Genomic DNA, 25,733 nt, shown 5'->3' with positions numbered 1-25,733 from the left:
ATGAAGCATTCTACTCCTCATGGTATATATTGCACAAAGTGGGGAGAACCTGCTAAGAAAAGATTACATCGAGATAACACTCGTTTTAACTGCTTTTCCTATTTTTATTTTTAGGATGGCTGGCTGCTGTTTTGCCTGAGTGTTTTAGCTAGCTAGCTTTTATCAATTGTTGCTAGCGCATATCGTGTTACCAGACCCACGGACTTGCCTAGCAAGCAAGCCCCCTTTCCCAGTAGCTAGCAAGCGACGGGTTGCTTACATTCTGTGTGGTGTCGGGTATCGATAATCTTTAGCTTAGTGGACAAACCAACTGTAGAGTTGGGGCTCGGCCTCCGTTTTGTTTTAAAATTGTTTTCTTTTTGGTTGAGTGTGTGCGCGGTGTGAGACTCCGTGTCGGTGGAGACGGGTGACCGCGCGCTTCGGAAGGGGATCTTTTGTTCACTTAAGTGTGGGTGTGCGTGTGCAGACATTGAGTCACCTGAGGTTGTTTCACTTATTTGTGCTTCACCATTTTGCAGTGTGTGAATGTCGGCTACGGTCACGTGTGCTTGGTTGGTCCCTTTCCGGTAAGTCACTGACTCTCCCCGGTAGCTCTCTCACCCGCAGGCATTACAGCCGTACCTCCCCTACTGGCGTGGAGGAGGAGCAACTATTTTTTATTGATAAAATCTGTGTTTTTTGTGTGTGTGTTTTAATACTTGTGTTTGCTTTTGCTGTAATAAACAATATTTTTTTTTTTATGGGATTCACGTCTCTGGTTGCTTCATTAAATTGAAGGGGCCTGTGTAAGAAACCAACGTGTTACCACAAAGGGGTAGAGAATTAATTCTTTGGGTGCAACTCCCAAGGTGGCGTAGTTTGCATAGTAGCTCCTGCTACAAACGAAAAATAATATGAGCCCTGTGTTGGAGACAATGCAGACATTTGCTGTGATTTCAACACCGGATTACTCGACAAGGCTTCGTCACACAGAGAAATATAGTATCATCGGAAAAGGTAAGTTCTGCTGTTTATTTTGATATGCGGTACGTTGTGAAGCGATAGGGACTAAATGACTCATTCAACCGAGAAGCAGGAGTGTGAAAATGGGTGAAGAAATTAGTAAAGATATTACTTTGCAGAAGTTTTATCTTTCTTCATAACTTGATTACTTAGGTATGTACAAATATGTGACTAGCATCATTACAAAGTTCAGGTTCTGCTTTTCTCTGTGATATGTGTTCCATATCTATGCAATGACGAGTAGGCTAATTCAAACAAGAGTAATGGGTGTGGAGATGGATGCAGAGCTGTATACAGATTGTAGCTATGATTAAATTTGATGTAAATTCAAAATTATTTTTCTCGCCAACATTTTGTCGCATAGACAAGCAACGAGCATCGTTAGCGATGAATTCTTCGTGAGCAATTCAACCGAGAAGAAGGGATGTGAATTTGGACGCAGGCTGCGTCTGTCGGGCTTTAAGGGTTAAAAGACATTTTAGTGACAATTGAAAGTGACAAAAGTTTTTGAAGATTTTTCCAGAGCCCCTCCCCCAGTTTTTGCTGTTGAGGCTTTCAGGGGGTCTCAAGTGTGAATCAAGCGGTCTAGGACCCCCAAGACCCCCGTATTTCGCACCGCTCTGGCCAGGAGCTTGTCCGCGGTCTCCAGGAGGTCTCCAACCTAAACACCAGGCAGGCAACAGACCATGCAAGATTCCTTGTCGCGCGAACACACAATGCTATCTACTTTTCTAATGATTGAGTCCCCCACTATCACCAACTCCCTTTTCTTGGAGGATGAGGCCACCTGGATTCCCTGGGGCTCTTCAGTCCTCCCACTCTCTTTGTTCCTAACAAAGAACATAAAACATTATATTAGGCTAAACAATTTCACTAGCACATCCAATCCAATCCAAACGTAACAGAAAGTAATTAGGTTATGTTACTTTAATATTGTGACATGACCTGGCAACATATTCCATGTATTAATAACTCTTTGTGTAAAATAATATTTCCTTATATCAGTGTGGAACTTACTCTTAACTAGTCTCCATTTATATCCTCTTGTTTTACAGACTGAACTCACCCCAAAGAATCTATTATAGTTAACCTTATTGAATCCTTTTATAAATTTAAATACCTCAATTAAATCACCCCTAAGCCTCCTCTTGCTTAGTCTAAATAGGTTAAGTAACTTGAGTCTTTCCTCGTAGCTTTTATATTTCATGGCAGGAACTAATTTATTTGCCCTTCTTTGAACCTTTTCTAGAGCTTCGGTATCTTTTTTATACTGCGGTGCCCAGAACTGCACACAGTATTCCAAGTGAGGTCTGGCTAAGGCATTGTATAATTTCAATATAACCTCTTTAGATTTATACTCAATACTTTTGGCTATATATCCCAGCATCCTGTTGGCCTTTTTTTACTGCTGCAGCACACTGCCTAGATCCTGTTAAGCTTGGCTCAACTATTACTCCCAAGTCTTTTTCAAATTGAGCACATTCTAGTTTTTTTCCACCCATGAAGTAGTCTTGTCTAAGGTTCTTATTTCCCACATGCAAGACTTTACATTTAGCTAAATTGAATGTCATCTGCCAGGTATCTGCCCACTTTTGGATGCTGTTTAGGTCTTCCTGTATTACCTTGGTTGATTCTATACTGTTGGCTAGACCCCCTAGTTTTGTGTCATCTGCAAATTTTACTACTAACCTCTGCATCAAGATCATTTATGTATATAAGAAATAGCAAAGGCCCCAACACCGATCCCTGCGGGACTCCACTTCGTACAGGATCCTGCACTGATACAATTCCTCCCACAGTTACAGTCTGCTTTCTATTAGACAACCAACTTCAAACCCACTCGGTGATAGCTTCTATAATTCCTGCAGATTTCATTTTCAGTATGAGCCTCTTGTGCAGAACTTTGTCAAATGCCTCTTGAAAGTCCAAATAGATAATATCATAAGCTTGGTTTGAGTCCAGACATGCTGTAGCTTCCTCAAAGAAGTCCTGCGAAAACCATGTAGGCTATCATTTAAAACACCATTTCGTTCCAGGAATAATTGCAAATTATCCCTAATGATGGATTCTAGTATTTTGCATGCGATACAAGTTGAGCTGACAGGCCTATAATTTCCTGGTTCAGTCCGGTCTCTTTTCTTGTAGATAGGTACTACACTGCCATGTTTCCAGTCATCTGGCATTTCTCCAGTTTTAATGGATTGCTTAAAAATAACTGTCAGAGGCTTGTAAACCACCTCTGCTAGTTCTCTGAGAACTCTTGGATATATTCCATCGGAGTCTGCTGCCTTATTTGTTTTAGGTTTTTGAAGTTTATCTAGTACTTCTGCATCATTTAAATCAATTTCCTCTATAAGTCTCTGAGAACTGACTGCACCTGAAGGCATATGCGAAAACACGTCACTAGTGAAACTCTCCACAAAGTAACTGTTTATTGTATCGGCAATAGCTTTGTTATCGTAAACCATAACGCCATCCTTATTTTTTATACCTCTTATTTCATCCTTAACTATGCTTTTTCTACCGTAATATTGAAAACAACGTTTAGAGTTACTCATTGCATCTAGTGCAATCTGTCTTTCAAAACACCTTTTAGCTTCCCTTAGTTTTTTCTTAACTTCAGCTCGCATGTTACTGTATTCAATCTTATTACTATCTGAGCTCTCCAACTTGTATTTTCTAAATAATGTCCTTTTTTGTTTCAAACTGTTCCGTAGGGACTTATTCATCCGCTGTGGATGCTTCTTTTTCAGCTTCCCTTTTCTCACTTCCAGAATGAATTTTCACTGTACATCCAGAATAATCGTTTTAAATATGCACCACATTTCTTTGACAGTTTTACCACCTAGAAGAGGTAACCAGTTTATATTCCTTGTATAATCACGCATTTTAATAAAGTAAGCCTGTCTAAAGTTGAATACTCTAGCATTGGAGAATGCAGACTTAACTTGCCTAAAAACTTCAAATGTAATTGAACTATTGTCACTTGTAACGAGTAGTTCCCCTACCTCAATACTGCAAATTCTATCAGGATTATTACACAGAACCAGATCTAGGATTGTGTTCTCTCTCGTGGATTGAGTAAAAGACTGTATCAAGAACAGTCATTTACAACATCCAAAAACTCTTCCTCACATTTACCTTGACCTGACACAGCTTCCCAATTAATTGAAGGGTAGTTGAAGTCCCCCATTACTATTGTCTCACCCTCCTGACATGCTAGTTTAATGTTATCAAAGAGCATACTACTGACATTGCTGTCTGAGGCTGGTGGCCTATAGCATACTCCAACATTCAGACCTTTTTCATTTTCCCCCAATATCTTAATCCATATGTCTTCACTAACACCAAGGGGCTCCATTCCTGGTATTTCCTGAATATTAAAGTTATCCTTTACATAGAGAGCTACGCCTCCTCCTCCTCTATTGATTCTATCTTTTCTTAGCAGCTTGTATCCCTCTACGTTGTACTCATCCCCATCCCCTGCACCAAGCCACGTCTCTGTAATCCCAACAACATCAAAGTTACTATTACTCATAACGGTTTCCAGATCGAGAATTTTATTTTTTATGCTTCTAGCATTTAAACAGAGGAATTTCAGGGTACCACGTGTGCCTCTCTTGCCCTTCACCCCCGCCCCCAACTGCTCAGAACCACCTCTATTACAGTGCTGCTCTGACTGATTTACAAGCATCGTTTCCTCACTACCAAGAAAATATTCAGCCATGGTGTGTTCTATTCCAGCAGTCTGTCTATCCCTGCCCATCTCACTGTATAAACTCCCTGCCCCCCCCCCCCCCCCCCCCCCGACCCTAGTTTAAATAACCCTCTGCTACCCTAAGCATACGCTGGCCCAGTGCAGCTGTACCTGCTTGTACAGGTCACCCCTGTTCCAAAAGGAGTCCCAGTGCCCCATAAACCTGTACCCCTCTTTCCTACACCAGGTTTGTAGCCACGTGTTAAACCTCCATATAAAGGCTTGCTTCCCTTTGCTTGCATGTGGTACTGGTAGAATTCCAGAGAAGACTACCGTGGAGGTTCTGCTCCTAATCTTCCCCGCTAGCTCAATAAATTTTTCTTGCAGAACCCCGAACCTACCCTTTCCTATGTCATTGGCTCCAACATGGACCATGACCACTGGATCCTCCCCCGCTCTGGCCAGGAGCTTGTCCACGCTCTCCAGGAGGTCTCCAACCTGGGCAACAGACCATGTGAGATTCCTTGTTGTGCGAACACACTATGCTATCTACTCCTCTAACTGAGTCCCCCACTATCACAAACTCCCTTTTCTTGGAGGATGAGGCCACCTGGGTGCCCTGGGGCTCTTCAGTCCTCCCACTCTCAGGATCGTGGGCCAACTTGTCCTGCAGTGGCACAAAACGGTTGGTCACCACGATCCCTGGAGATGCCGCCCCTCTTGGAATTTTGTGCCCCTTTCTACGCCTACGCCCTACTGTAACCCAGCTCTCTCACCCTATCTAATCTGTATCTTCCCCCCTACCCGGCTTGGGTGAGCACACTATCTCTCTATAGGACGTACTAATCAGTTCCTGGAACTCTAACTATTCAGCATTACTGTGGAGTCCAACTAGTTGGGCCTCGAGATCAAGAATCTTGTTCTCCAAGTGCTCAACAAGTCGGCAACGGTCGCAGATGAACTCATCCTGGAGGTCTCCCTCCAGAAATCCGATCATCCGGCAACTCTCACAGAGTTTTGGCCACATCTTTTGCCCTAACTGAAATGCTTTCCCTAAATAAAGATTTACTGCCGAGACAGAATTACCAGCTAAAAAAGTGCTATAAGCTCCGAGATGGCTCAGAACAGTCAAAGGCAGAAATCAAGCACAAGAAATGCCACTTAGCCTAAATACAATAAAACTACGTTTACAGTTCAGCAGACGCGCTAACACAACCAGAATAAGAATATCCTAAAATCTGACGATGAAAAATAGTAGAAAAAAAGTAAACAAGCGAACCGGCTGGCTAGCTAAACTACCCGACTAGCTAGCTAAAGTGTGCTGCTTAATTATTTAAGGATTTGCTCCTGAGAGGGCGAAAAATCACAAAAAACCCCTCCTCGGATAGAGGCGAATTAGCTACGACGGAGGGAAAAAGTGGAAAATTCCCTCTCTGTCCCCTAATGGCAACAAAAGATTCAACTGTAGGAGCAGATCAGACCTACCTTATGTAATAGCTAGGTAAATAGCCCCAATTTTTATTTTTATCTTATTGAATGTAATAGCACATAGACCACTCCACAAACACAGCAGGAACTCGTCCAGGCTAGAGCAATCGAGCAAGAGCAAGGGATTCTAGATTTGTTTTACAGAATGAAAATTGATACAGCCATGCTTCAAGAGACGCATCTCTTGCAAAAGGACGTCAGGAGACTGAATAATAAACACTGCCGTGTACTGATCTCCTCATGTTCGATAAAACTAGAGGGGTCGCGATTGTGGGGAAACGCACCCTAAAATTGACTGTACTTGGGGAAGGGAGCGACACCGAGAGTAGGATCGCTTTGTAAAAACAATGATATGCGGCAGGAAAATTGCATTTGTGAATGTTTATGCGCCTAACTCATACGACCATAGTTTCTTTGATAATTTAACCAAGACTGTATTAGATTTGTCAGGGTTCTGTCTGGTCGTTGGGGGCGATTTTCATGCGGTATGGGAGCACTCACTAGATATGACTGGTTCAGTGGCAGGGAGGAATCAACACCTGGCATCCATGGCGTTAAGAAGGTGGGCATCGGAAGTTTCAGTAATAGATATGTGGCGTACGCTAAATCCCACAACTAGGTCTTATTCTTTTTTTTCAAACAGACATAAGACTTACTCGAGGATCGATTATAATTTTCGCATCCAGGGACATACTTAAAGATGTTGCCGATATATTATTAATACCTGTTGCTCTTTCAAATCATATTGTTAAGTGTTCGATACAGCTATCAGAATTATCGGACGAGCGGCTAAATGGCGTTTCAGCACCACTTTGCTGCGGAATGAATCGTTTAAATTACAGTTTAAAGTACAGCTGGAAGATTTCCTACGTTTTAATAAAGGTTCCGTAGACGATCCTCGGATAATTTGGGAGGCAGTTAAAGGTTTTGTCAGAAACAACGCGATATCTTACGCTTCCAATCTAAATAAAACTCGGTTACAAATCATTTTCACTCGAAAATCATTTAGGGAGGCTCGAAAACGCATTGCAGGTAAAGTTTTGTGACAGAACTGCTGCAGAACGTGTTATTGTCAGGAAAGATCTTAATTTATTAGAACGTCACCGGGAAGAATTCCTCATTCATAAGGTTAGACAACGATACTATTTCAACGGATCACGTCCCAGTCGGCTTTTGGCTTTACGTCTCCGTGCAAATGAACATTTTACCGATATTGCTGCAATAGGGAGAGAATTGCTTAGTGAACCTATGCGGATAAATTCAGAATTTCGTTCTTTTAATGCTAATCTGTACAAATCGGATATTTCTTACAGTCAAAAGGAATGCGAACATTTCCTTCAGGACTTGCAGTTACCACGCCTCGCTCGGAGTACCCATTACGTTACAGGAATTCGAGGACGCGGTGCGCAGCATGAGTAAAAGGAAGATCACCAGGCCTGGATGGGATTGCTCCAGAATTCCTCTTGACATTTTGGTCACAATTAGGCCCTCTGATACTTGACATGATTCATTCGGCAGTAAAGAAGGGATCTTTTACGAATGATTTGAACACGGCGGTCATCTCTTTATTGTTAAAAAAGACAAGGATCCACAAGATTGCGGTAGCTATAGACCCGTCTCTTTAATTAATTCAGATGCTAAGTTATGCCAAAGTACTTGCTCACCGTTTGGAAAGACACGTGACGAAACTAATAGCCTACACGATGACCAGACAGGCTTTATAAAATCTCGTCTTGCATCGGATAATGTGCGTAGGTTAGCCTACTACATATCATCCACTCAGCAACAGAATTAGATTCGCCATGTGCAGTATTGTCCCTGGATGCAGAAAAAGCATTTGACCGGTTGGAGTGGCAGTATCTTTGGGCGGTTTTGGAACACATCGGTCTCGGGAATGAATTTATACATATGGTAAAGGTTTTATATGATAATCCACCAGCTATGGTGGATTATCATATAAAACATCATAATATCAGGTTATAAAATCAATTGTCTTAAATCATCTCTTTTTCCCCTCAATGAAAAAAGGAGAACTGCAAACATCCCGGTGACATTACCTGTAGTTTCTCACTTTAAATATTTGGGGGTTGATATCCCCTTCTGTACAAACCACAGTCACAGTAAATTGCACTTATATTTTTAAGAAAGTGTGTGAAGATTTGGACAGATGGGACCAACTTCCCAGTTCGTTTCGGAAATGAATGTATTACCTCGGGTGAATTTTATCAGCTCTATGCTCCCTCTTTCCCCCTCCACTGATTTTTGGGACAAGCTGCATTCAAAGGTCTCTAAATTCATATGGAACAGTAAACGTCCAAGAATTAAGCAATCAACCCTGCAGAGAGATAGGAGGGATGGAGGTTTATCTGTCCCCAATTTTGAATTTTACGTGTGGTCTTTTGTTCTGCGGTCGCTCAGTACATGGTTTAATCCTAAACCAGATGTCTCTTGGCATTTTTAGAAGAGAGGCTGGTCCATCAGGCTTCAGGAACTGACTTATCAAATGTTCCACTCAAATTTTCTAAATTAAGATTTGGCCCTATAGTCTCTTACCTGTTGACGGTTTGGCGTCTTGTGGAAAAACACACAAAATAGTTTTTCATTGTAATTCTCCTATATTTAATAATTTCTCATTACTGGCAGATCTATAACCTATCCTGCATGGTCAAAAAAAGAATACATACACTGAACAATTAAGGGTGTAACCGTACGTGTATTCGTACCGAACCGTCACGGTGCGGACGTCACGGTTCGGTGCATGCAGTCGTACGGAGAATACGCGACATTTATGTGCGAAGATTGATGAACGTAATGCGGAACCATTTTACAAGCGCCAGTTCCACCTGGAAACCTTAAGCTGTAAAGCTTTAGCAAGTTTAGCTCAAGCTAATTGGCGTCTGACTGAGTCAGTCACACTATGCCGAGTGTAAACAATGCACAGGAGCTAGAAGACCCGCCTGCTTCTTTTAAATCAGCTGTGTGGGAAAATTTTGGGTTCCCAGTGAACTACGACAACAATGGAGAGCGAGAGGTGGATCGGACGAGGACGGTGTGATGGCGTTGTTCGACAGTTGTAGGGTATGTGTGCGGAAACACATCGAACATGCTAACGCATATTCGACGGCATCACCCAGATGTGCCAATCACCGGAGCTAGGCAAAAAAAAAACATAACAAAACAAAACAGGAGTCCAACTATCGCCGCTGCTTTTAAGCAGCCTCTAGATGCGAGTGCAGACAGACAGCAGACGGCTATGCGCCCATATGCAGTGGTAGAGGACCGCGGCTTCAAGTATTTATTAAAAGTGCTCGAGCCTCGTTACAATGTTTCATCCCGTGCGCACGTAAGCCAATCCATGGTCCCTGCCCTTCACAGGCGTACACGAGCAGTGATCGAGCACGAGTTGTCCGCTGCACCCGCTGTTGCACTAACAACCGAAGGATGGAGCTCCTGTGCTACCGAAAGCTATCTCACAGTGACCGCCCAGAACCACTATCGCAGTGACCACAGACAATGCAAGAAACATTGTCAATGCCGTCAGTGAAGCAGGACTAGGTCCACATATAGCATGCTTTGCCCATACCTTAAACTTAGCATCACAGAAAGCAATGGCAGTCAACCAGGTATCTCGACTCCTGGGGAAAATCCGAAGAGCTGTTAATTTTTTCCACCGAAGCACAACGGCAGCTCATATTTTAGAGAGCAAGCAGGAGATGCTTCACTTGCCAAAACAGTCTCATCAACGATGTGTCCACGCGCTGGAACTCCAGCTATGACATGGTTGAGCAGTATCTGGAACAGCAATCTGCTGTTTACTCCGCGCTAACAGAGAAGGCCCTCAAGAACAAGGAGATTGCCAATCTGTCTGACCTGGAGGTGAGTTTTGCAGAGAGTGTGATTGAGATTATGAAGTCTTTGAAGAAAATTACTACAATACTGAGCACTGAAACAACACCATCGGTTTTGATGATTCTACCACTGAAAACAATGATCCTGAAATCCATGGAACAAAATGATGACGACACTCCCACTGCCAGGGAAATCAAGCATGCCATCAGAGAAAACCTACAAAACAGATACTCTGACCCTGGTCTTCAGGACTTCTTTCACAAGTGCACTGCTCTGGATCCAAGGTTCAAGACACTTCCTCACTTGGATCCTGCCTGTCATCAGAGAATCTATGAAGATCTCATCACAGAAGTTCTGAGCAGAGCAGAACATGTATGTATTATGTATTAATTTTACATTAAGGTTTATATTTTAATATTTTTAAAAGACCTCTCATGTCTTAACTTAACATTTTACTGTTACAGTGGTCACTGAACTCACTAATTATTAATGACAATGTTTTTGTCATTTCATACTGCAGGGTGAGACCAGAGAGACTACAGAGGTCAGTCCATCAACTTCACAGGCCACTCCATTGCATCTTCCCCTCCTCCAAAGAGGTCAGCCATGGCAGAACTTTTTGGCCCACTCTTTAAAATTGGCCAGAGGAACCAGCCTGATTTGAAGCAGCAGGAGGAAGTGTATGCCTACATGGCAAAGGAGTGTGTTTCAACTGATTGCAACCCGCTTGCTTGGTGGAAGGCTCATGAGTCTGTTTATCCTAATCTAGCCATGTTGGCAAAATGTTTCCTGGCTGTACCTGCCACCTCAGTCCCCAGCGAGAGGGTTTTCTCGACAGCAGGTGACATAGTTACTGCCAACAGATCTGCCCTCACTACTGACAATGTGGACAAACAAGAAAAACTTGAAAATGGAATGAAGCTTGATTACCTTTAGGAGGTACATAATGGCCTTACAGTAGTCACATGTTAATCACAAATGTGATACATTGCTCCTAAAGGCACAGGTTTTATTTTATCTTATGTTTTATTACATTGTATTTATTTTGTATTTTCACACCAGGAAATGTTATTCAGTTATGTATTGCCTTTTATTTTGCATCAGCCTTAGGCCGAAGTAATTGGAAACACTTTATTTATTTTGTAGTATTTTCATAACATAAGAGATGCTTTTCAATTTTGGAGTCTATTGTGACCTTTTTGTTTGACATACCTGCTATCTCAGTCCCTCCCTACTACCAAAGGTGTTTTCCTTTGTCTTTTTTTTGGAAGGGGTTGGGCTTAAGCTTTGAATGTTTAAATATAGCCTAAGTGGTACAAATTGAAACACTCCTAATGCACGAGTTTTATTTTTTATTATTCTATTTATTTTGTACTTTTATAACACAAAGGGATGCTTTTCAGTTTTGAAGCCGATTGTGACTTATTGTCTTTTGTTTTTTATCACCCCTCCATAAAATATGACCTATGCGAGAGTGTATGTTCACTGTTTACATTTTACTGCTTAATACACTACAGGCTGTACCAACTGCCTCAGGGGGGACTATATGACACTAGGTGGGACAGACTGTAACTTGTAGCACTACTGTCTATTCAAAATAAATGAAGAGAAACCTAGCCTTATACATTTGGGGTTTTTTGTTGCTTTTTTCCCCCGTTGTACCGAACTCATACCGAACCTTGATGTCCAAACCGTGGTGTGAACCGAACCATGACTTCTGCGTACCGTTATACCCCTATGAACAATATTTTTGGAGATCATGGTCTGTGCTCGTTCCAGGACTTCATAAATATAATTTACCTGGTGTGACATTTTTCTTTTATTTGCAAATTAGGGCAGCTTTACATGCATATGGTGTCCCTTGGAGACTCACACTACCTTTACACACTCTTCATGGTATTCTGGACACGGGGTAAAACTAAGGGAATGGTGACTAAAATATATTCGGTTTTGATAAAGGCATCATATTTAGCTTTCTCCTCTAGTTTAATTTGGTCCAGGGATTTAAATCAATTGGAAGTGGTTATTAATTGGAGCACAATTTGGAATAATGTTATCCTTTCGTTAAGAAACCCAGATCATCAGATGGTTCATTACAATTTCATTCATAGACTATATCTGACTCCTAGGAAACGCTTTCTTATGAAATTGGTAGCTACTCCTTTGTGCCCATTTTGTCCACAAGATGATAGTAATACAGCCACTGGTACCTTTATGCATATGGTCTGGGGCTGTCCTGGGGTGGCAGAGTTCTGGCAAAATGTGGCTTCTGAACTATCAGATATTTTTTCAGTACAGATCCCCTGTTCCCCAACTCTTTTACTCCTGGGAGATGACTCAGATCTAGTCCTCCCCTGTGTCTAGAAGAGAGCTTTGCTAGCAGGCATTACAGCTGCTAAAAAGATGGTGGCACTTAGATGGAAGTCACCACACACTCTCTCCATGAGACAATGGTTCCTGCCTTATTTGGATATATTACACATGGAGACTTCAGTCACAAGAGTACATGGAGCCAGAGAGAAGTCAATACATTTCTTATACACAATTGTTACCCGGATTAAAACCAGAGATGTATGATGCTGTTTTTTATCTGACTATAGTCTACCAGGGCTCAGGGAAAGGTGGGGAGGGGGTATTGTTGATGTACTGAGGTGCGATTTTTTTTTTCTTTTTCTTTTAACCTCCTTTCTCTCTCCCGGCACAAGCCTGTACAATGGGTGGCTTGTTATATGTTGATTAATAAAAACAATTGATCACAAAAAAATCTAATAAATAATTAAGAAGAATAATAGATGATATGGCTTACTTGAAAATTATTCTCAAAGAGTGATTAAAATGACCAAAATTCAAAATGTCAAATGAGATTGAGAATTAAAAGGAGAGTAGCAGGGGTACAGAGAAGTATCACTAAAAGCAATGGGGCATACTGTTCATACTGTTCACGGTGCTCTCACCCTGACACCCAAATCAGAATCAGAATCAGAATAGACTTTATTGTCATTGCACGGTGGGGGTGCAACGAAATTGTGGGTGGTCTGCAACAGCAGCGCACTGAGGAACATTTATGTAAACACAGTACAAATAAGGCACGCGACATAGGAAAAAAAATATACAAAATATACAATAAAATACAATAAATACAGTAAAATACAAATTTACAAATTTAAAAAGAAGACACATTGTAAATGAAAAGAAATATAAAGAAAAACTTGTGCGTTAATATGGCCTTTTTTAAAAACTACTTAAAGTGCACAGTGGAATTGCACAGTTGTATTGAGGTAGAGGGTTGGGGGGGGGGGGGGGGGTCAGTGTTTGTTAGCAGTCCGTATGGCCCAGGGGAAGAAGCTATTTGTTAGTCTGGTGGTGTGGGACTTGATTGACCTGAAGCGCCGTCCGGAGGGCAACAGGTCAAACAGGTGATAGGCGGGATGTGAGGAGTCTCCTGTGATGGCCTTAATTTTACTGAGGCAGCGGGATCTGGATATGTCATCCAGGGAGGACAGAGGGCAGCCGATAATTTTTTGGGCGGTGTTAATAACCCTCCGCACAGCCTTCCTGTCCTCAGCTGTGGAGCCTGCGTACCACACCCCAGAGAGTATGTTAATATGCTCTCCACAGAGGAGTGATAGAAGGCCAGCAGCAGCTTCTTGTCCAGGTTGTTCTTCCTGAGGACACGCAGGAAGTGCAGCCGCTGCTGAGCCTTCTTCACTAAGGCCTTGGTGTTGGATGTCCAGGAGAGATCTGCAGAGGTGTGGGTGCCCAGAAACCTGAAGGTGGTGACAGTTTCCACACGTTCTCCATTTATGAGGAGAGGGGCGTGGACTTGTCTGTGTTTCCTGAAGTCCGTGATAAGTTCTATGGCTGTGTGTCTTTCCACTAGGGCTGTGTGCGTCCAGCAAAACAGAGCTCCCTTTCTTCTCAAACACTACACCAGTGAGGCTCACAGCTCTGCCCTCCCATGCAGCATCTGTGAGCCAGTTAAAGGTTGGGGTATGCAGTCTTCTGTTATATCACTCCTACAATAAAAACATAAAGATTTTTAATAATGGGAACAGGCCATTGGATCCATTGAAGTTTGTAATTTTGCCTATAGTCTAGACTGTGTCTAGGACTGTGGTCCCGAACATTCTGCTTCCACTACAAATAATGACAATTCTGAGCATGTATACCTTTGTGAGGCTAAGAATACTGCTTATAATCAGTATAACACTCAGTTTATGACTTTTTGTTCTGCTGACAGAGCTGATCTTAAATCACTTCTGTCAGCCACTTTATTTATCCCTTTAAAAAAATAAAAACCTCAGTCAAATTTCCCCTCATTCTCCTAATTTCTATACTTAAAAAGTGCCTTATGTCTGCATTCATAATTTAAATGATACCTGGAAGCAGTCTTGTTGCCCTTTAATGCTATAATGCCCTTCTCTTTAATTTTTCAAGGCTTTCTATGTCCTTCTTTACAGTGTTCTGCCCAGAACTGGACTCCACACATGGTCTGACATAAAATACCATTACAAGTCTTATTTTGGGATTTTTTTGGTTTTTTGACTGCTTCAGCACAATGTCTAAATCCAAACAGACTTACATTAAATATTATACCCAAGTCTTTTCATGGTGCACACACACTAGTTTTGTACCACCGGCTGAATACTTCTGCTTTACATTAACATTGCCAAACATAAAGTTCTAAATGTGGGCAATAACAAATTCATTACTGCTCTCCATCGTTAACACAAGAATGGAGTGACCTACATGCAAACAACAATCAAGTAGGCAAGTAATGATGCTGGCCCTAAGGTCAGGGACATGGAGCACCTGGGGCATGACTATGCTTTTTGTCCTTTGTGGTACTGCTGCTGTAGAGTGCTGTGTTCCAATGGACTTATTGTCATGTATGCAGTCTGATGTAGGCAGAAAATTAAATTTAGAGTAATACAGTATCTGATTTTTGGGTCAACATCAAGATTGAAGACTCAAGAATTTGTAAGATTCAAGAATGCACAATATTGCACATTTGAGAGCATGATTTACAAACACAAACCAGGTGAGAGTAAATCCCAGAAACAGATAATGCTCATGCACATCATGTAAAAACATACAAAAATGTTTTTGAGTTCACGTTTAATGCTGATAAAAACTACAAAAGACAAAAAACTCATGAAATTATCTCTGCATTAAACCCATCCTACACACTGTTAAAGCTTTTCAGCGCATTAATTTGATTATGTTACTTTAGCTACATTGAGTTACTTCACACAACATGTACTCACCACTGGGCAGACTGTGGAGAAATAAAACTTTACATCAAACAGGAAAATATATAGTCCTCAGTGGAATGAAGTAGATAACCCAGTAAGCATTTCATTATTATATGTACTTTTGCATTAATTGGCATTTAGCAGATGTTCTTATCCAGATCAACTTACATCATTTACAGTGTTATCCATATATACAGCTGGGGCAATTGTGGGTTAAGTACCTTGCCCAAGGGTACAGCAGTGGTGCCCTAGTGGGGAATTGAACCAGCAACCTTTTGGTTACCAGCCCTCCACCTTACCACTATGCTACACTGTCACCCCCATGCCCTTAGAAATTAGTTGCTACATAATATTTACTAATTATGTGTACTGTCACTTTCTAGAAAGTTACTGCTTCAGCCACCATATAAAACATACAGGGCCATTTTTCCAGATCCATGGAATGTAGGACCTCTTATTCTTCTTGGAATTTAAACTCTTAAAACTATTTGTGTAGACCATTGTCTGTTTCCCCAAAAATGCATCTAATAGAAAGCAAGTGCATCCATTTAATAGAAAACAATGCATTTTCATTGAATCTATGAAATTGTCATGCGTCTGAAAGTCTTCTGGGATAATATACAAGTAGAAACCTTCCTGATATAAAACATTGCCACAACTTTAAAAGTAATCCAGGAACACTCCAGGTGTGATGCGTATGGGTTTCTGTGTACTATAAATCTTACCATGCATTTAGGCATCAGATTGCTGCTAATTTATTCTCTGATACATGTACACCTACATAGATCTACTTTCATGCTACAATGAAACACCAGGAGACATCTCCTGGCTAAATTCAGTTCCGCTATCAGGAATTTCTCCTTCCTTTTCCTTTGTCTTTGCTCTTTCATATTCAGGAAGGAGAAAGCAGGACTGTTGGGGTGGATTATATAATTTTAGCTAGGGAGCTTGGTTGCAAAGTGCGAATTAGCAAGCCAATTTATTGTGCCATAACTCCGCCTATCTACTCGTAGTAATTTAACATGCAAATCTTGTTTACACTAATGTATTTGTAATGAATCAAGAATACAATAACTGGTGTTAGCCAGAGAGATAGTTATCTTAATTTGAGTCATACGGGAGAAACATTAGAGTGTTGTAGCAGCTGCATTGTAAGAAAGCTGTACTACAATGTAATATGAGCTAGCTAGTATGGCACAATCAGCAAGCGATTACACCTATTGCTGGCTAGGTAGCTAGCAAGCACTGTCTAATGGAATACCAGTAGCCAGTCATCTGAAGTTAAATTCCTTGTTTTGAAGTTATCCTACTCCTAATCCACCTTCCAACTTGCAGCCAAATCCTAGACCATGTTGTCCAAGCATAGTATAACCATGCTAAGAAAGGGGCATGTGTATCTCCTTACTGATAAAGTGCACATCTCTGTAGATCGAGAGCAACACTAGTATGAAATAATTTGTTGGGGCAAACTGATCATTAAAATCATACTAAAACATACAATTTACAATGGAAGCAGTTTACTAGCAATGTAATTATCTGTGAAAACAGGTTACAGTGTGGTCATTCCTTTCACTCTGTTATATTGTTATTATTGGCTATTTGTCATTGACCCATCTCCTCAAGAGATTTTAGCCAAACTTCATTTTGAAGTTTTTCAAGATAAAAGACACATGTCCTGTATTGTTATATTTATTGTTATTAAAATCAGGCAGAAAATACCTGTGTGAATGTATTAGTTTGATATGTGAATGTATTAGTTAGAAAATGCTTATCAGCATTACATACCTTGTGAAATGGACGAGAACCAGTGTACTCATCACAGATTGGCTGCTTTAGTTCCTGCAGCTTCCTTTCAGTTTTATGGTTGGTTAGCTACATCTGGTAGTTTGACTGGTACTGCAGGGCCTCTGGCTGTGAAAGAGTGTTGCTATACAAAAGCCATTAAAACCACTGGGGAAGTCAACATTTCAGTCATTTTAATAAAATCTAAAGCCCATACCATTATTCATTCAGAAAAATGCTATGTTAATATTCATAGAACAGTTCATTTGGAATTTTAAGAGAACACCATTCAGTAAATCGTCTGGCATTTGGGAGCAAAGTTTTCATGGATGAAAATGCTATCGTATTTGTGTTGCACAGGATTTTGCAGCCATGGTCAAAATTGCTTGTCATGGTCAGATGTGTGTAAAATCTCAGAAGAAATTATGATAAAATGAAAAAAGATATTTTCTGCTGAATTTCACCAGTTACTATAGGGTGACTACCGTACAATCAGTACCATTTATGTTTTACCATCTAGGTATGACTGTATTACCGGCTATGCATTGCAGCTTAAACTTGGATATAACACAGATGAAATTTCTTGTAATTATATCCCTTTTGTAAATATTTGTTCCTGCTAGAGGAGGTGTACAGTGTGTGCTAAAGCCTTTGAGTTTTGTGTGTGTTTCTCCGATTATTCTAACATCCCGAAACCAGCTAAATGATCTTAAGATAATGCAGCCCTGCAGTCTCTTTTCCACATGCATCAAAAGTTCTGATATCAGATATCTGAAACTGCCACCATACAGAAGTGTATTTAGTGGATTTTAGAAACGGGTTTTCTAAGTGTACCTCAGTTTGTAACTGTATCTGAAAGGAAATACATGAATACCTGAAAGTTCTTGATTTGACATTGCAACTGCACACCAAGTGCAGGGTGCCCACAGGCAGATTTGGTGCAGGGTGTTCATACTGTGTTCAGGCATCTCTGCTTCCTTTGGCTCGGGGACTAAGCTGTCTGTGCTGGGTGAGTAAACAGCTGCTCACTGCTCAAGTATTGTACAGGCAAGAGTCCCAGGAGTTTAGTAATCTATTCTTTCTGACAGGATGATGGTAATTGAAATGACCTTCATGACAATGTGAAAGCAGGCATGCATCATAGCATGTGGTCCAGCAGCATTTTCTTAATTTGTCATTGCCAGTTGCTCAGTAGACTTCTCATTGAATGTTTAATATAGATTTTAGCTCCATAACAGTATATGCTTCTTTTGTGTTTATTTGCATGTTTACTTTTCATCCATGCATGGTAGCACGTTTTTTATTTCATGTACATGGCTCCAACATATAAGTTAAAGAAAATTTAGCATCAAAAATGAACGTGACTTTAATGAAAGCAACAGTACTGCCTAAAGGTTTTACTCAAAATGTACTTTAAAATTTTCTGAGAGTCTACAAATTTTGAAAGGCTGTTTTTGTAAACAAGCAAAATATTTCACAGGGAATATCACAGTGTTGCCAGCTTGCGGGATTGTGATCTGCATTAATGCAGATATATAGTGGGGTCCAGAAGTCTGAGACCACTAGTCAAAATACTTCTATTTTGCATTTGTTTCGAATGTAAGACTAATTTTTTTTTATTACAAATGATAATATCAGCTTAACAGTTTGATGACAGCATGCACTCGAGCTGGCATGGACTCCACAAGTTTGTGCAAAACCTGATGACCCATTGTTATCCCAGTGTGATGGAGCCACCCGATTGGCTGGCAAGAAACGCGATTATTACGGTGACCTATAAATAGTAGCCAGGTAAAGGGAAAACGCCTTACCTCTTGTGGTTCTGGTTCTCCTCTGTGCATTCTGAGTTTTTGTTGTGTGAAGGTAGGCTGGTGTTTTCTATTTGGGTTCAGGCTGAGTTGAATGGACTCGGGCAAAACTAATGAACGTTGTCTATGCTAGGTTTCCATAGACGGACTGGTGGCACTTGAAACTCCCGGCATCTAGACCTCTGAGGTAAAGCAGAAATTTTAAATAGTATTAGCATGCAGAATGCACCCAACCTATTACAAGGAGGCCGTTTGGATTGTTTTGGCGTTTGTGTATTTATTGCAATGGTAACTCTGTTTCTGATCATATCAGGGAAGAAAGTGTCTCATGCAAGCTTGTTCAAAAGGAATATGGTATTAGAGTGCTATGGTTTTTAACTTGTTTTCCTATTTCTTTTTTATAGGATAGTACTGGCTGCTGTTTTGCCTGGTTACGATTTTATTACCACACTAGCTCTTAACGCTGTCCGCGAAAAGAAAAAGTAGTGCCGTTTCCGTATAGTTGTGCCGGTAACTAGCGCTTCGGTGGTGAGCTAACTTCCAGATAGCACCGGCTAATCCCTGTGTGTTACTCTACGGGAGGGCACTTACTTGGTAATTGTATGGTGTTGTGCAGTCTCCCGTTCGACAAACCAACTGTGTATCGGGTTGGGGCTTGGGGCGTATATTGTTTTTACTGCTCTTTGTTTTTACCCGTGCAGTGGGTCTGGGACTCCGTGCTAGTGTAAGAGGGGGCGATTGCGCGCTTCGAAAGGTGGATCCTTTTCCTCATCGCTTGCTGTGTGTGTGTGTACTTCACCCTTTTGCAGTGTGGGTGCGCACCACCAGCACTACTATTTCCCGTTCCTCTTCCGGTAAGTTGCCCTCTCTCTCTCCGCAGCGCCCTTACCCGCATGCACAGCAGTAACGCCCCCGATGGTCGGCAGGACGAACAGTCAGGGTTTTATTTTGTAATTTTTACTGCTATTTTTATAACTTGTGGTTTGTATGTTTTTATGTGTTCCTTTTATCGACTACTTTAATAAACTTGCTGTTTTATTGCGGAACTCACGTCTCTGTTGCTTCATTTAGTTGGAGGGACTTGTGTGTGTGTGTGTGTGTGTGTGTGTGTGTGTGTGTGTGTGTGTGTGTGTGTGGAACAAACATCTTGTTAAAAAGGGCGTTAACTATTTCTTTGGGTGAAATTCCCAGTGGTGTAGTTGGTACTTCTTAGCCCACCCCAAGCGTTTGGCCTTGTTTCCCCTCCCTAGAAGCGGTTTAGAAACTGCTACTCATCCTCTGAGACCACTACAAGTCTGCTTTCTTTTGACAGTATGTTTGCTGATTGGAGTGTTGCGTTGTTTATTTAGCAAATTCTGTAACTGTGAAGTTGCTTTTCTATCTATCAGGGAACTAAGCTTGATGTATTGAGCTTCTGATGGTGTGGTCACTTTTGGCCTGCCTGATCATGCTTTGGATACAACTGATCCAGTTTCTACAAAGCCTTTGAGTTCCATGCACTGCCCCCTTAGAAACCTTTAGTCTAGCCATGATTTAACACTGAGAAAGCCCCTCTTTGTTTGGAATAACACAATTTGACTTCTGACGGTTTCACTTAGTTCTGATGCCATTTTTCCCACTATCACAATGCTACTTAGTAATGGTCTGCTGGAAACTTGAGGCACAGCCATATTTATAACAGGTGAACACTGGCTGCAAGTTGAGTTACTTGAACAAGACTCTGAGTAGATCAAATCCACTTGAGTGTCATCTGAACGCATGCTTCAATTGAAAGGATACAACTCAAGGAAATCTGACCTTTTGTACAAAGGAGTTGAGTTGGTCAATGCCCCAAATTTGCTTAAATTTGATTGCTGACCTAGAAAGAGTGTGGAATGTTAAATATTTCTTCATTTTACATGACAACTTGTTTTAAAATGTTTCTGAATTCTCAAACTTTTTGATTATTTCCAGGCCAGGTTTATGTGAAAATGGAGATTTTCAGTGTGGTCTCAGACTTTTGGACCCCACTGTGTGTGTGTGTGTGTGTGTGTGTGTGTGTGTGTTATATATATATTATATATATATATATATATATATATATATATATATATATATATATAATTATTACACACACACACACACACACACACACACACACACACACACTTGGTTGCAGTCATTTAAAAGATGCACTCTGATAAATATAATTATGATGGATATGTTTAAAAATGAGGCATAACTTAGGACAAGAGCCAATTTCTAAAATAAATATTCATATTTTTGCAAGCATCACTTGCAAAGCATATAATTTGTCACTGATTGCCAGTACAATGCACTTAGCAAGAATTATGTCAGAATCATCTTTAGGGATCAAAAGCAAGGGATCAAAAGGCCCAGAATCATTCCTATGCTGACACTTTTCAAATGTCATATGAACCAGCTTATAAAACAATTTTGGGCTTTTCCACAATATGTACTCAATTTAGTACAATGGCACAACATAAATACTACAACAATAAATAATACAACCCTGGTTGTAAAATGCAGTGTAACAAGATGGAGTACAGAGGTTTTACAAAGAGAGTCAAAAAATGTTTTTTTTTTTTTTTTTTCTCCATCTAGTAGAAACTGAAAATTACTCCCCAGCCCCTTGTAAAGAGGCAATTGAATAAAACTCCTGGAAAATATTTCAAAACAAAAATAAATACTACACACACATACAGTGTGGTGCATTTAAATCAACAGAAGGGAATTAGCAGTCTGTTAGTGGTTTGGGAGATGGTCAGCAAGTAGGCTACAGGGGAATAATGTCATGTATCTACTCAAAAGGTACAACACAATGACGGGTTCACAGGAGCCTGGCTCTTTTTATTTGCTGACTGAAAGCACATATAACCGAAAGTAGAACCAACATACACAAGCATCTCAGGCTTCCATCTTGAGAGCACCAATTTACAGTGTGCAGCCCTATGTAACCAAACCCAGCCAATCCAATGCAAAGGTTAAAAGCTAACCAATCAGATACAACAAAAATGTATTAAATGCAACATAACTATAACACATGTTTAGTGTTACCTACTAGGGATGTACCCGAATCCGAATACGTTATTCGGGAAAGCACAAATAATGCGATGGAAACAGATATTTCTTCTACCCGAAGTTGCTCGTTATTATTCGGAAAAAAGCCATCATGTCTGTGCGTCAGCCATTACGTTTCTTAAAATCGATTCATATCATTGTGGATGGCCACAAGATAAAAATGCCCATTCTCTTTGCAACATAGGACTTTGATTTCACTGACTAAGTCGTTTCAATTACTACACATTATTGAAAAGTGATCGCTGTATTCTGTAGTCGCCCCGACCGAGTCAGATGCGGGAGTTAGCGAGACAAAAAAATGTGGCAGATGGATTACATCTCCAACCTACAGGCTACATCAAAGTGAAGCATAGAGCCTGTGGTTTTTAGCTGTACGTGTTAATCTCCTTCATTAAAAAACCAAGTCGAAAATCGTTTCATTTACTATACATTATTGAAAAGTGATCGCTATATTCTGTAGTCTCCCCCACTGAGTCAGCGCAAAGCAGGCAGCGGAGTGAGAGCTGACCGTTCCCGGCTATCACTCAGGGAAACTCATGTGCGAGAGCTAGCGAGACAAAAGCCTGGTGTGGCAGCTGGATTTCTTTCTTGGTGGTGGGTGTGGTGGATATCCCCTTGGTCTGGGCCAAATGGACCGAGGGTCTTCCTCCACATTTTGATGCCTTCCAGAAAATAATAAGTCCTCACAGAGTCTGATGTAATCATGGTTGTTTGGTTTATTGCATATGGTGATCAATCACATACAGTAAACCGGGTTGGTCCGCGGAGCAAAATGTGTATATGCGGTGTGTATACATTCACAAACACTCCCCAATCACTCCGCCTTCCCCTCAGCCTACATCCATCCTTTATGCCTTTTCTCACTCCTCCTATCCCACACCACAATTTCCAACTCCTCCCAGGCTCCTCCTTCAAGATCATCCCATTTTCCATTTTAATACACCATTCTCCTAAAAGAAAATACAAAACTAAAATGGGATGCCTATGTTAAAAGGAGGCAAAAAATGCTGACACTGTAGGGGCATGTCAGGGGGAGAAGATACAATAAGCGAAGGTGGCATGACTATAAGTCAGAGAAAAAGGATACAATAAGCGTAGACCGTAAACCAATAGGAGAAGTGAAGGGAGAGAAGATACAATAAGCGTAGACCATGAACCAATAGGAGAAGTTGGCATGACTATAGAACAGCAACATAGTGCACGAAGGTTCTGGGGTGACTTCCAGGGAGGGCCAATGCTGAAGGCAGTGTTCCTTCTCCAAGGTCACCCACTGTCCTGTAATAGCCCCCAAGATTACCCCCCTAGCGGTGTCTTACAATGGCCTACATGCAATGTTTATGACCTAGGGTAACCCCCAGCATTATTTAGGCATAGAATCACATCATATTACTTTTCAGTCGTAGTGCTTAATGCAAACAATATTTTCCACTATACAAAGTATAATAGAATACATATTATTTAAGGCTAACATATTAGATTGTCTGGTTTCCTTATACACTTCCAGACCTGCACATGTACAGTAAAGATAAAATAAATAGCTAATGTAATATATCAATAACTTCAGTTAATATGTCAATAACTGTGGTTAAAATCAAAAGCTAACATCTGTTGGCAATGCTTATGATGTTTGCTGGCAATAACTTATTTCCACCATGTAACAAGCTTAATCGTACCACGTCAAGCTCCGCTTTTCTTTGGTGGGGGGTGGGGGTGGGGGGTGAAAGTGGCAATACTCATAATTTACATATGGGGTATACACTTTATCAAAAATTTTCCACCACATGGGCTTCAGACTGTTCATAAAACTTAAGTTTAGTTAAAAATAAAAGAGAGAGAGAGATGAAAAGTACAATATGAGGATGTGAAAATATATTTCATAATTAATTATATGCCAATATTAAATAAATTTGATGCTTTGAAGAAACAAAAATTGCATTGCCAATGAATTAGGATAGAAAATACATTTGCCCGGTTTAACGTAACTTCCGATATAAACCACGCCCACTTCCAGTCTACTATCCAAATACAGAAACAGAGACAGATAATTTTGTTGCTCGAACAAATACAGATACAGATAATGACGTCAGTGCACTCCTCTATTACCTACACAACAAATAAAACAAAAAAATACTTTTAGAATCTGAATATGGCAAACTGATGATGCCATCTGATGTTCATTGCCGTAGCATAGAGCAGGTAAAACATTTTCAGAAAAAGTTTAGAAGTTTAGGACTCCCCTGAACTGCTGAAAAATAATGAACACAAGTTATTTATTATTGTGTAATATTAGTGAATCATTATTTTGATTTTTTTTTTTTAAAGGATCGCTGTCAATCCATCCCAAATGTGCCTGTGTGAGTCATACAGATGTGTTCCTCTCTCCTCTCCCCTCAGATCCCGACATCCCCATCACTCCCCCCAAGCTACAGCTTCTGCCCCCCTCTCCCCTGGAGGTGAGGAATAAGAGGACAGTCACCTTGGTGTGTGTGGCCACAGAATTCTACCCTGACCACATCAGTGTGTCCTGGCAGCAGAACAGAGTGGCCATCAGGAAGGGCAGTGGGACAGACTATGCCACTCTGCAAGGTGAATCCACAAAGACCTACAGCATCAGCAGCAGGCTCTGGGTCCCTGCCCGCACCTGGCTGAACCCCAAAAACTCCTTCACCTGTGTCACCAGCTTGTTCAATGGGACCCGTTACCTGACCAATGAAGAGCCCGTTAATGGGGAAGAAAGTGTGTACAAAAATGTATAACATACTATCGATCATAGTATATTGATTTTCATGTATCACATATATGCTGAAATGAATGTGTGCTTGTAGTTTTTCAGGTTGTCTTCCAGGTAAGTTTGATGTTTCTCTGGTAATTCATTTCTCCTTGTGTGACTGTGTATATCTATGTATTTTCTAAGTGTTTTATAACCGTAACTGTCATCCTCCTGCAATCCTACTGAACATAAAACAGTCCCTGTGCACACCCATGGGATATCTCTTCAATTCTTCCAGACAATAGACCACTTAACCATCGCTTGTAGCATAACAGCCACCTCTGATTACACTAGACTGCCATTTGGATGGTGTTCTAATATAACAACAAAAGCAATCTTTCTCTATATGCATACTTGTCTGTGATTTGCCTTTTCTACCTCTATTTCACTGTTGTTACTTTAATTAGTTGTGGTGAACTGTATTTAACTGGCTCATCATGAAATTTGACCCATGTTCCTATATTACATTCACATTACGTTTAAAACAAAAGAAAACAGAAGTGTATCCCTTCAAGTACCTGTGCTAATCTGAAACTATGGGAAGTCAAGTTAAATACATACAGTACTGTATATCTCAATGTGACTACATCACAATTTCCACAATGCAATACTACAAATGAATAATCAGCAAGTAATATTAGTAAGTAACACTAGTTCCCTTATTTGTGTGGGTTATTTTCCATGTTTCTTGTAGATGCCTAACTCCTGAGCTGTTTTAGCAGATGAACTAAGGAGGGACCTGCAAGCAGCTCGCCTTAGCTATGCTCTGTTCTTTTGTAAGAGCCTGGTGTATGCCTTGCTGTTGAGCGCACTGGTGTGGAAATTCCAGGTACACATCCCTGAGTCCCTCAGAGCTACTGTGCATTTCATTTCCAGCATGTGTTTTGCTTGTGCAAGATATCCCAAAAACCCTCACTCACACCCAGTTTAAGCCATCATGTTTCCCACCCTCAGAGCTGAATGGAGAGAAGCACCCCACATTAGAGTGTGACAAATCCTGA

At 40.8% G+C, this 25,733-nt stretch overlaps 1 protein-coding gene across 1 annotated transcript; it reads left to right on the top strand.

Moving 5' to 3' along the window:
- Positions 1-25,733, top strand: LOC118791871. Its single transcript, XM_036549348.1, has 4 exons — positions 1-22; positions 369-566; positions 24,357-24,698; positions 25,687-25,733. The coding sequence occupies exons 1-4, from the start codon at positions 1-3 to the stop codon at positions 25,731-25,733; spliced, it is 609 nt and encodes a 202-aa protein (XP_036405241.1).

Source organism: Megalops cyprinoides, chromosome 17 (genome assembly GCF_013368585.1).
Source record: "Megalops cyprinoides isolate fMegCyp1 chromosome 17, fMegCyp1.pri, whole genome shotgun sequence".
In the NCBI taxonomy this organism is placed as follows: Eukaryota; Metazoa; Chordata; class Actinopteri; order Elopiformes; family Megalopidae; genus Megalops; species Megalops cyprinoides.
Note: the sequence above shows the minus strand (reverse complement) of the source record. Positions and strands in the feature narration are given on the sequence as shown.

What these genes read in the sequence shown, in the direction of transcription:
- LOC118791871 (XM_036549348.1), top strand. Translation starts at nt 1, where the DNA reads ATGAAGCATTCTACTCCTCATG. An exon ending in GCTTGGTTGGTCCCTTTCCG is followed by an intron (nt 567 to 24,356) that starts GTAAGTCACTGA and finishes CTCTCCCCTCAG; the next exon opens with ATCCCGACATCCCCATCACT. An exon ending in GCCCGTTAATGGGGAAGAAA is followed by an intron (nt 24,699 to 25,686) that starts GTGTGTACAAAA and finishes TCCCACCCTCAG; the next exon opens with AGCTGAATGGAGAGAAGCAC.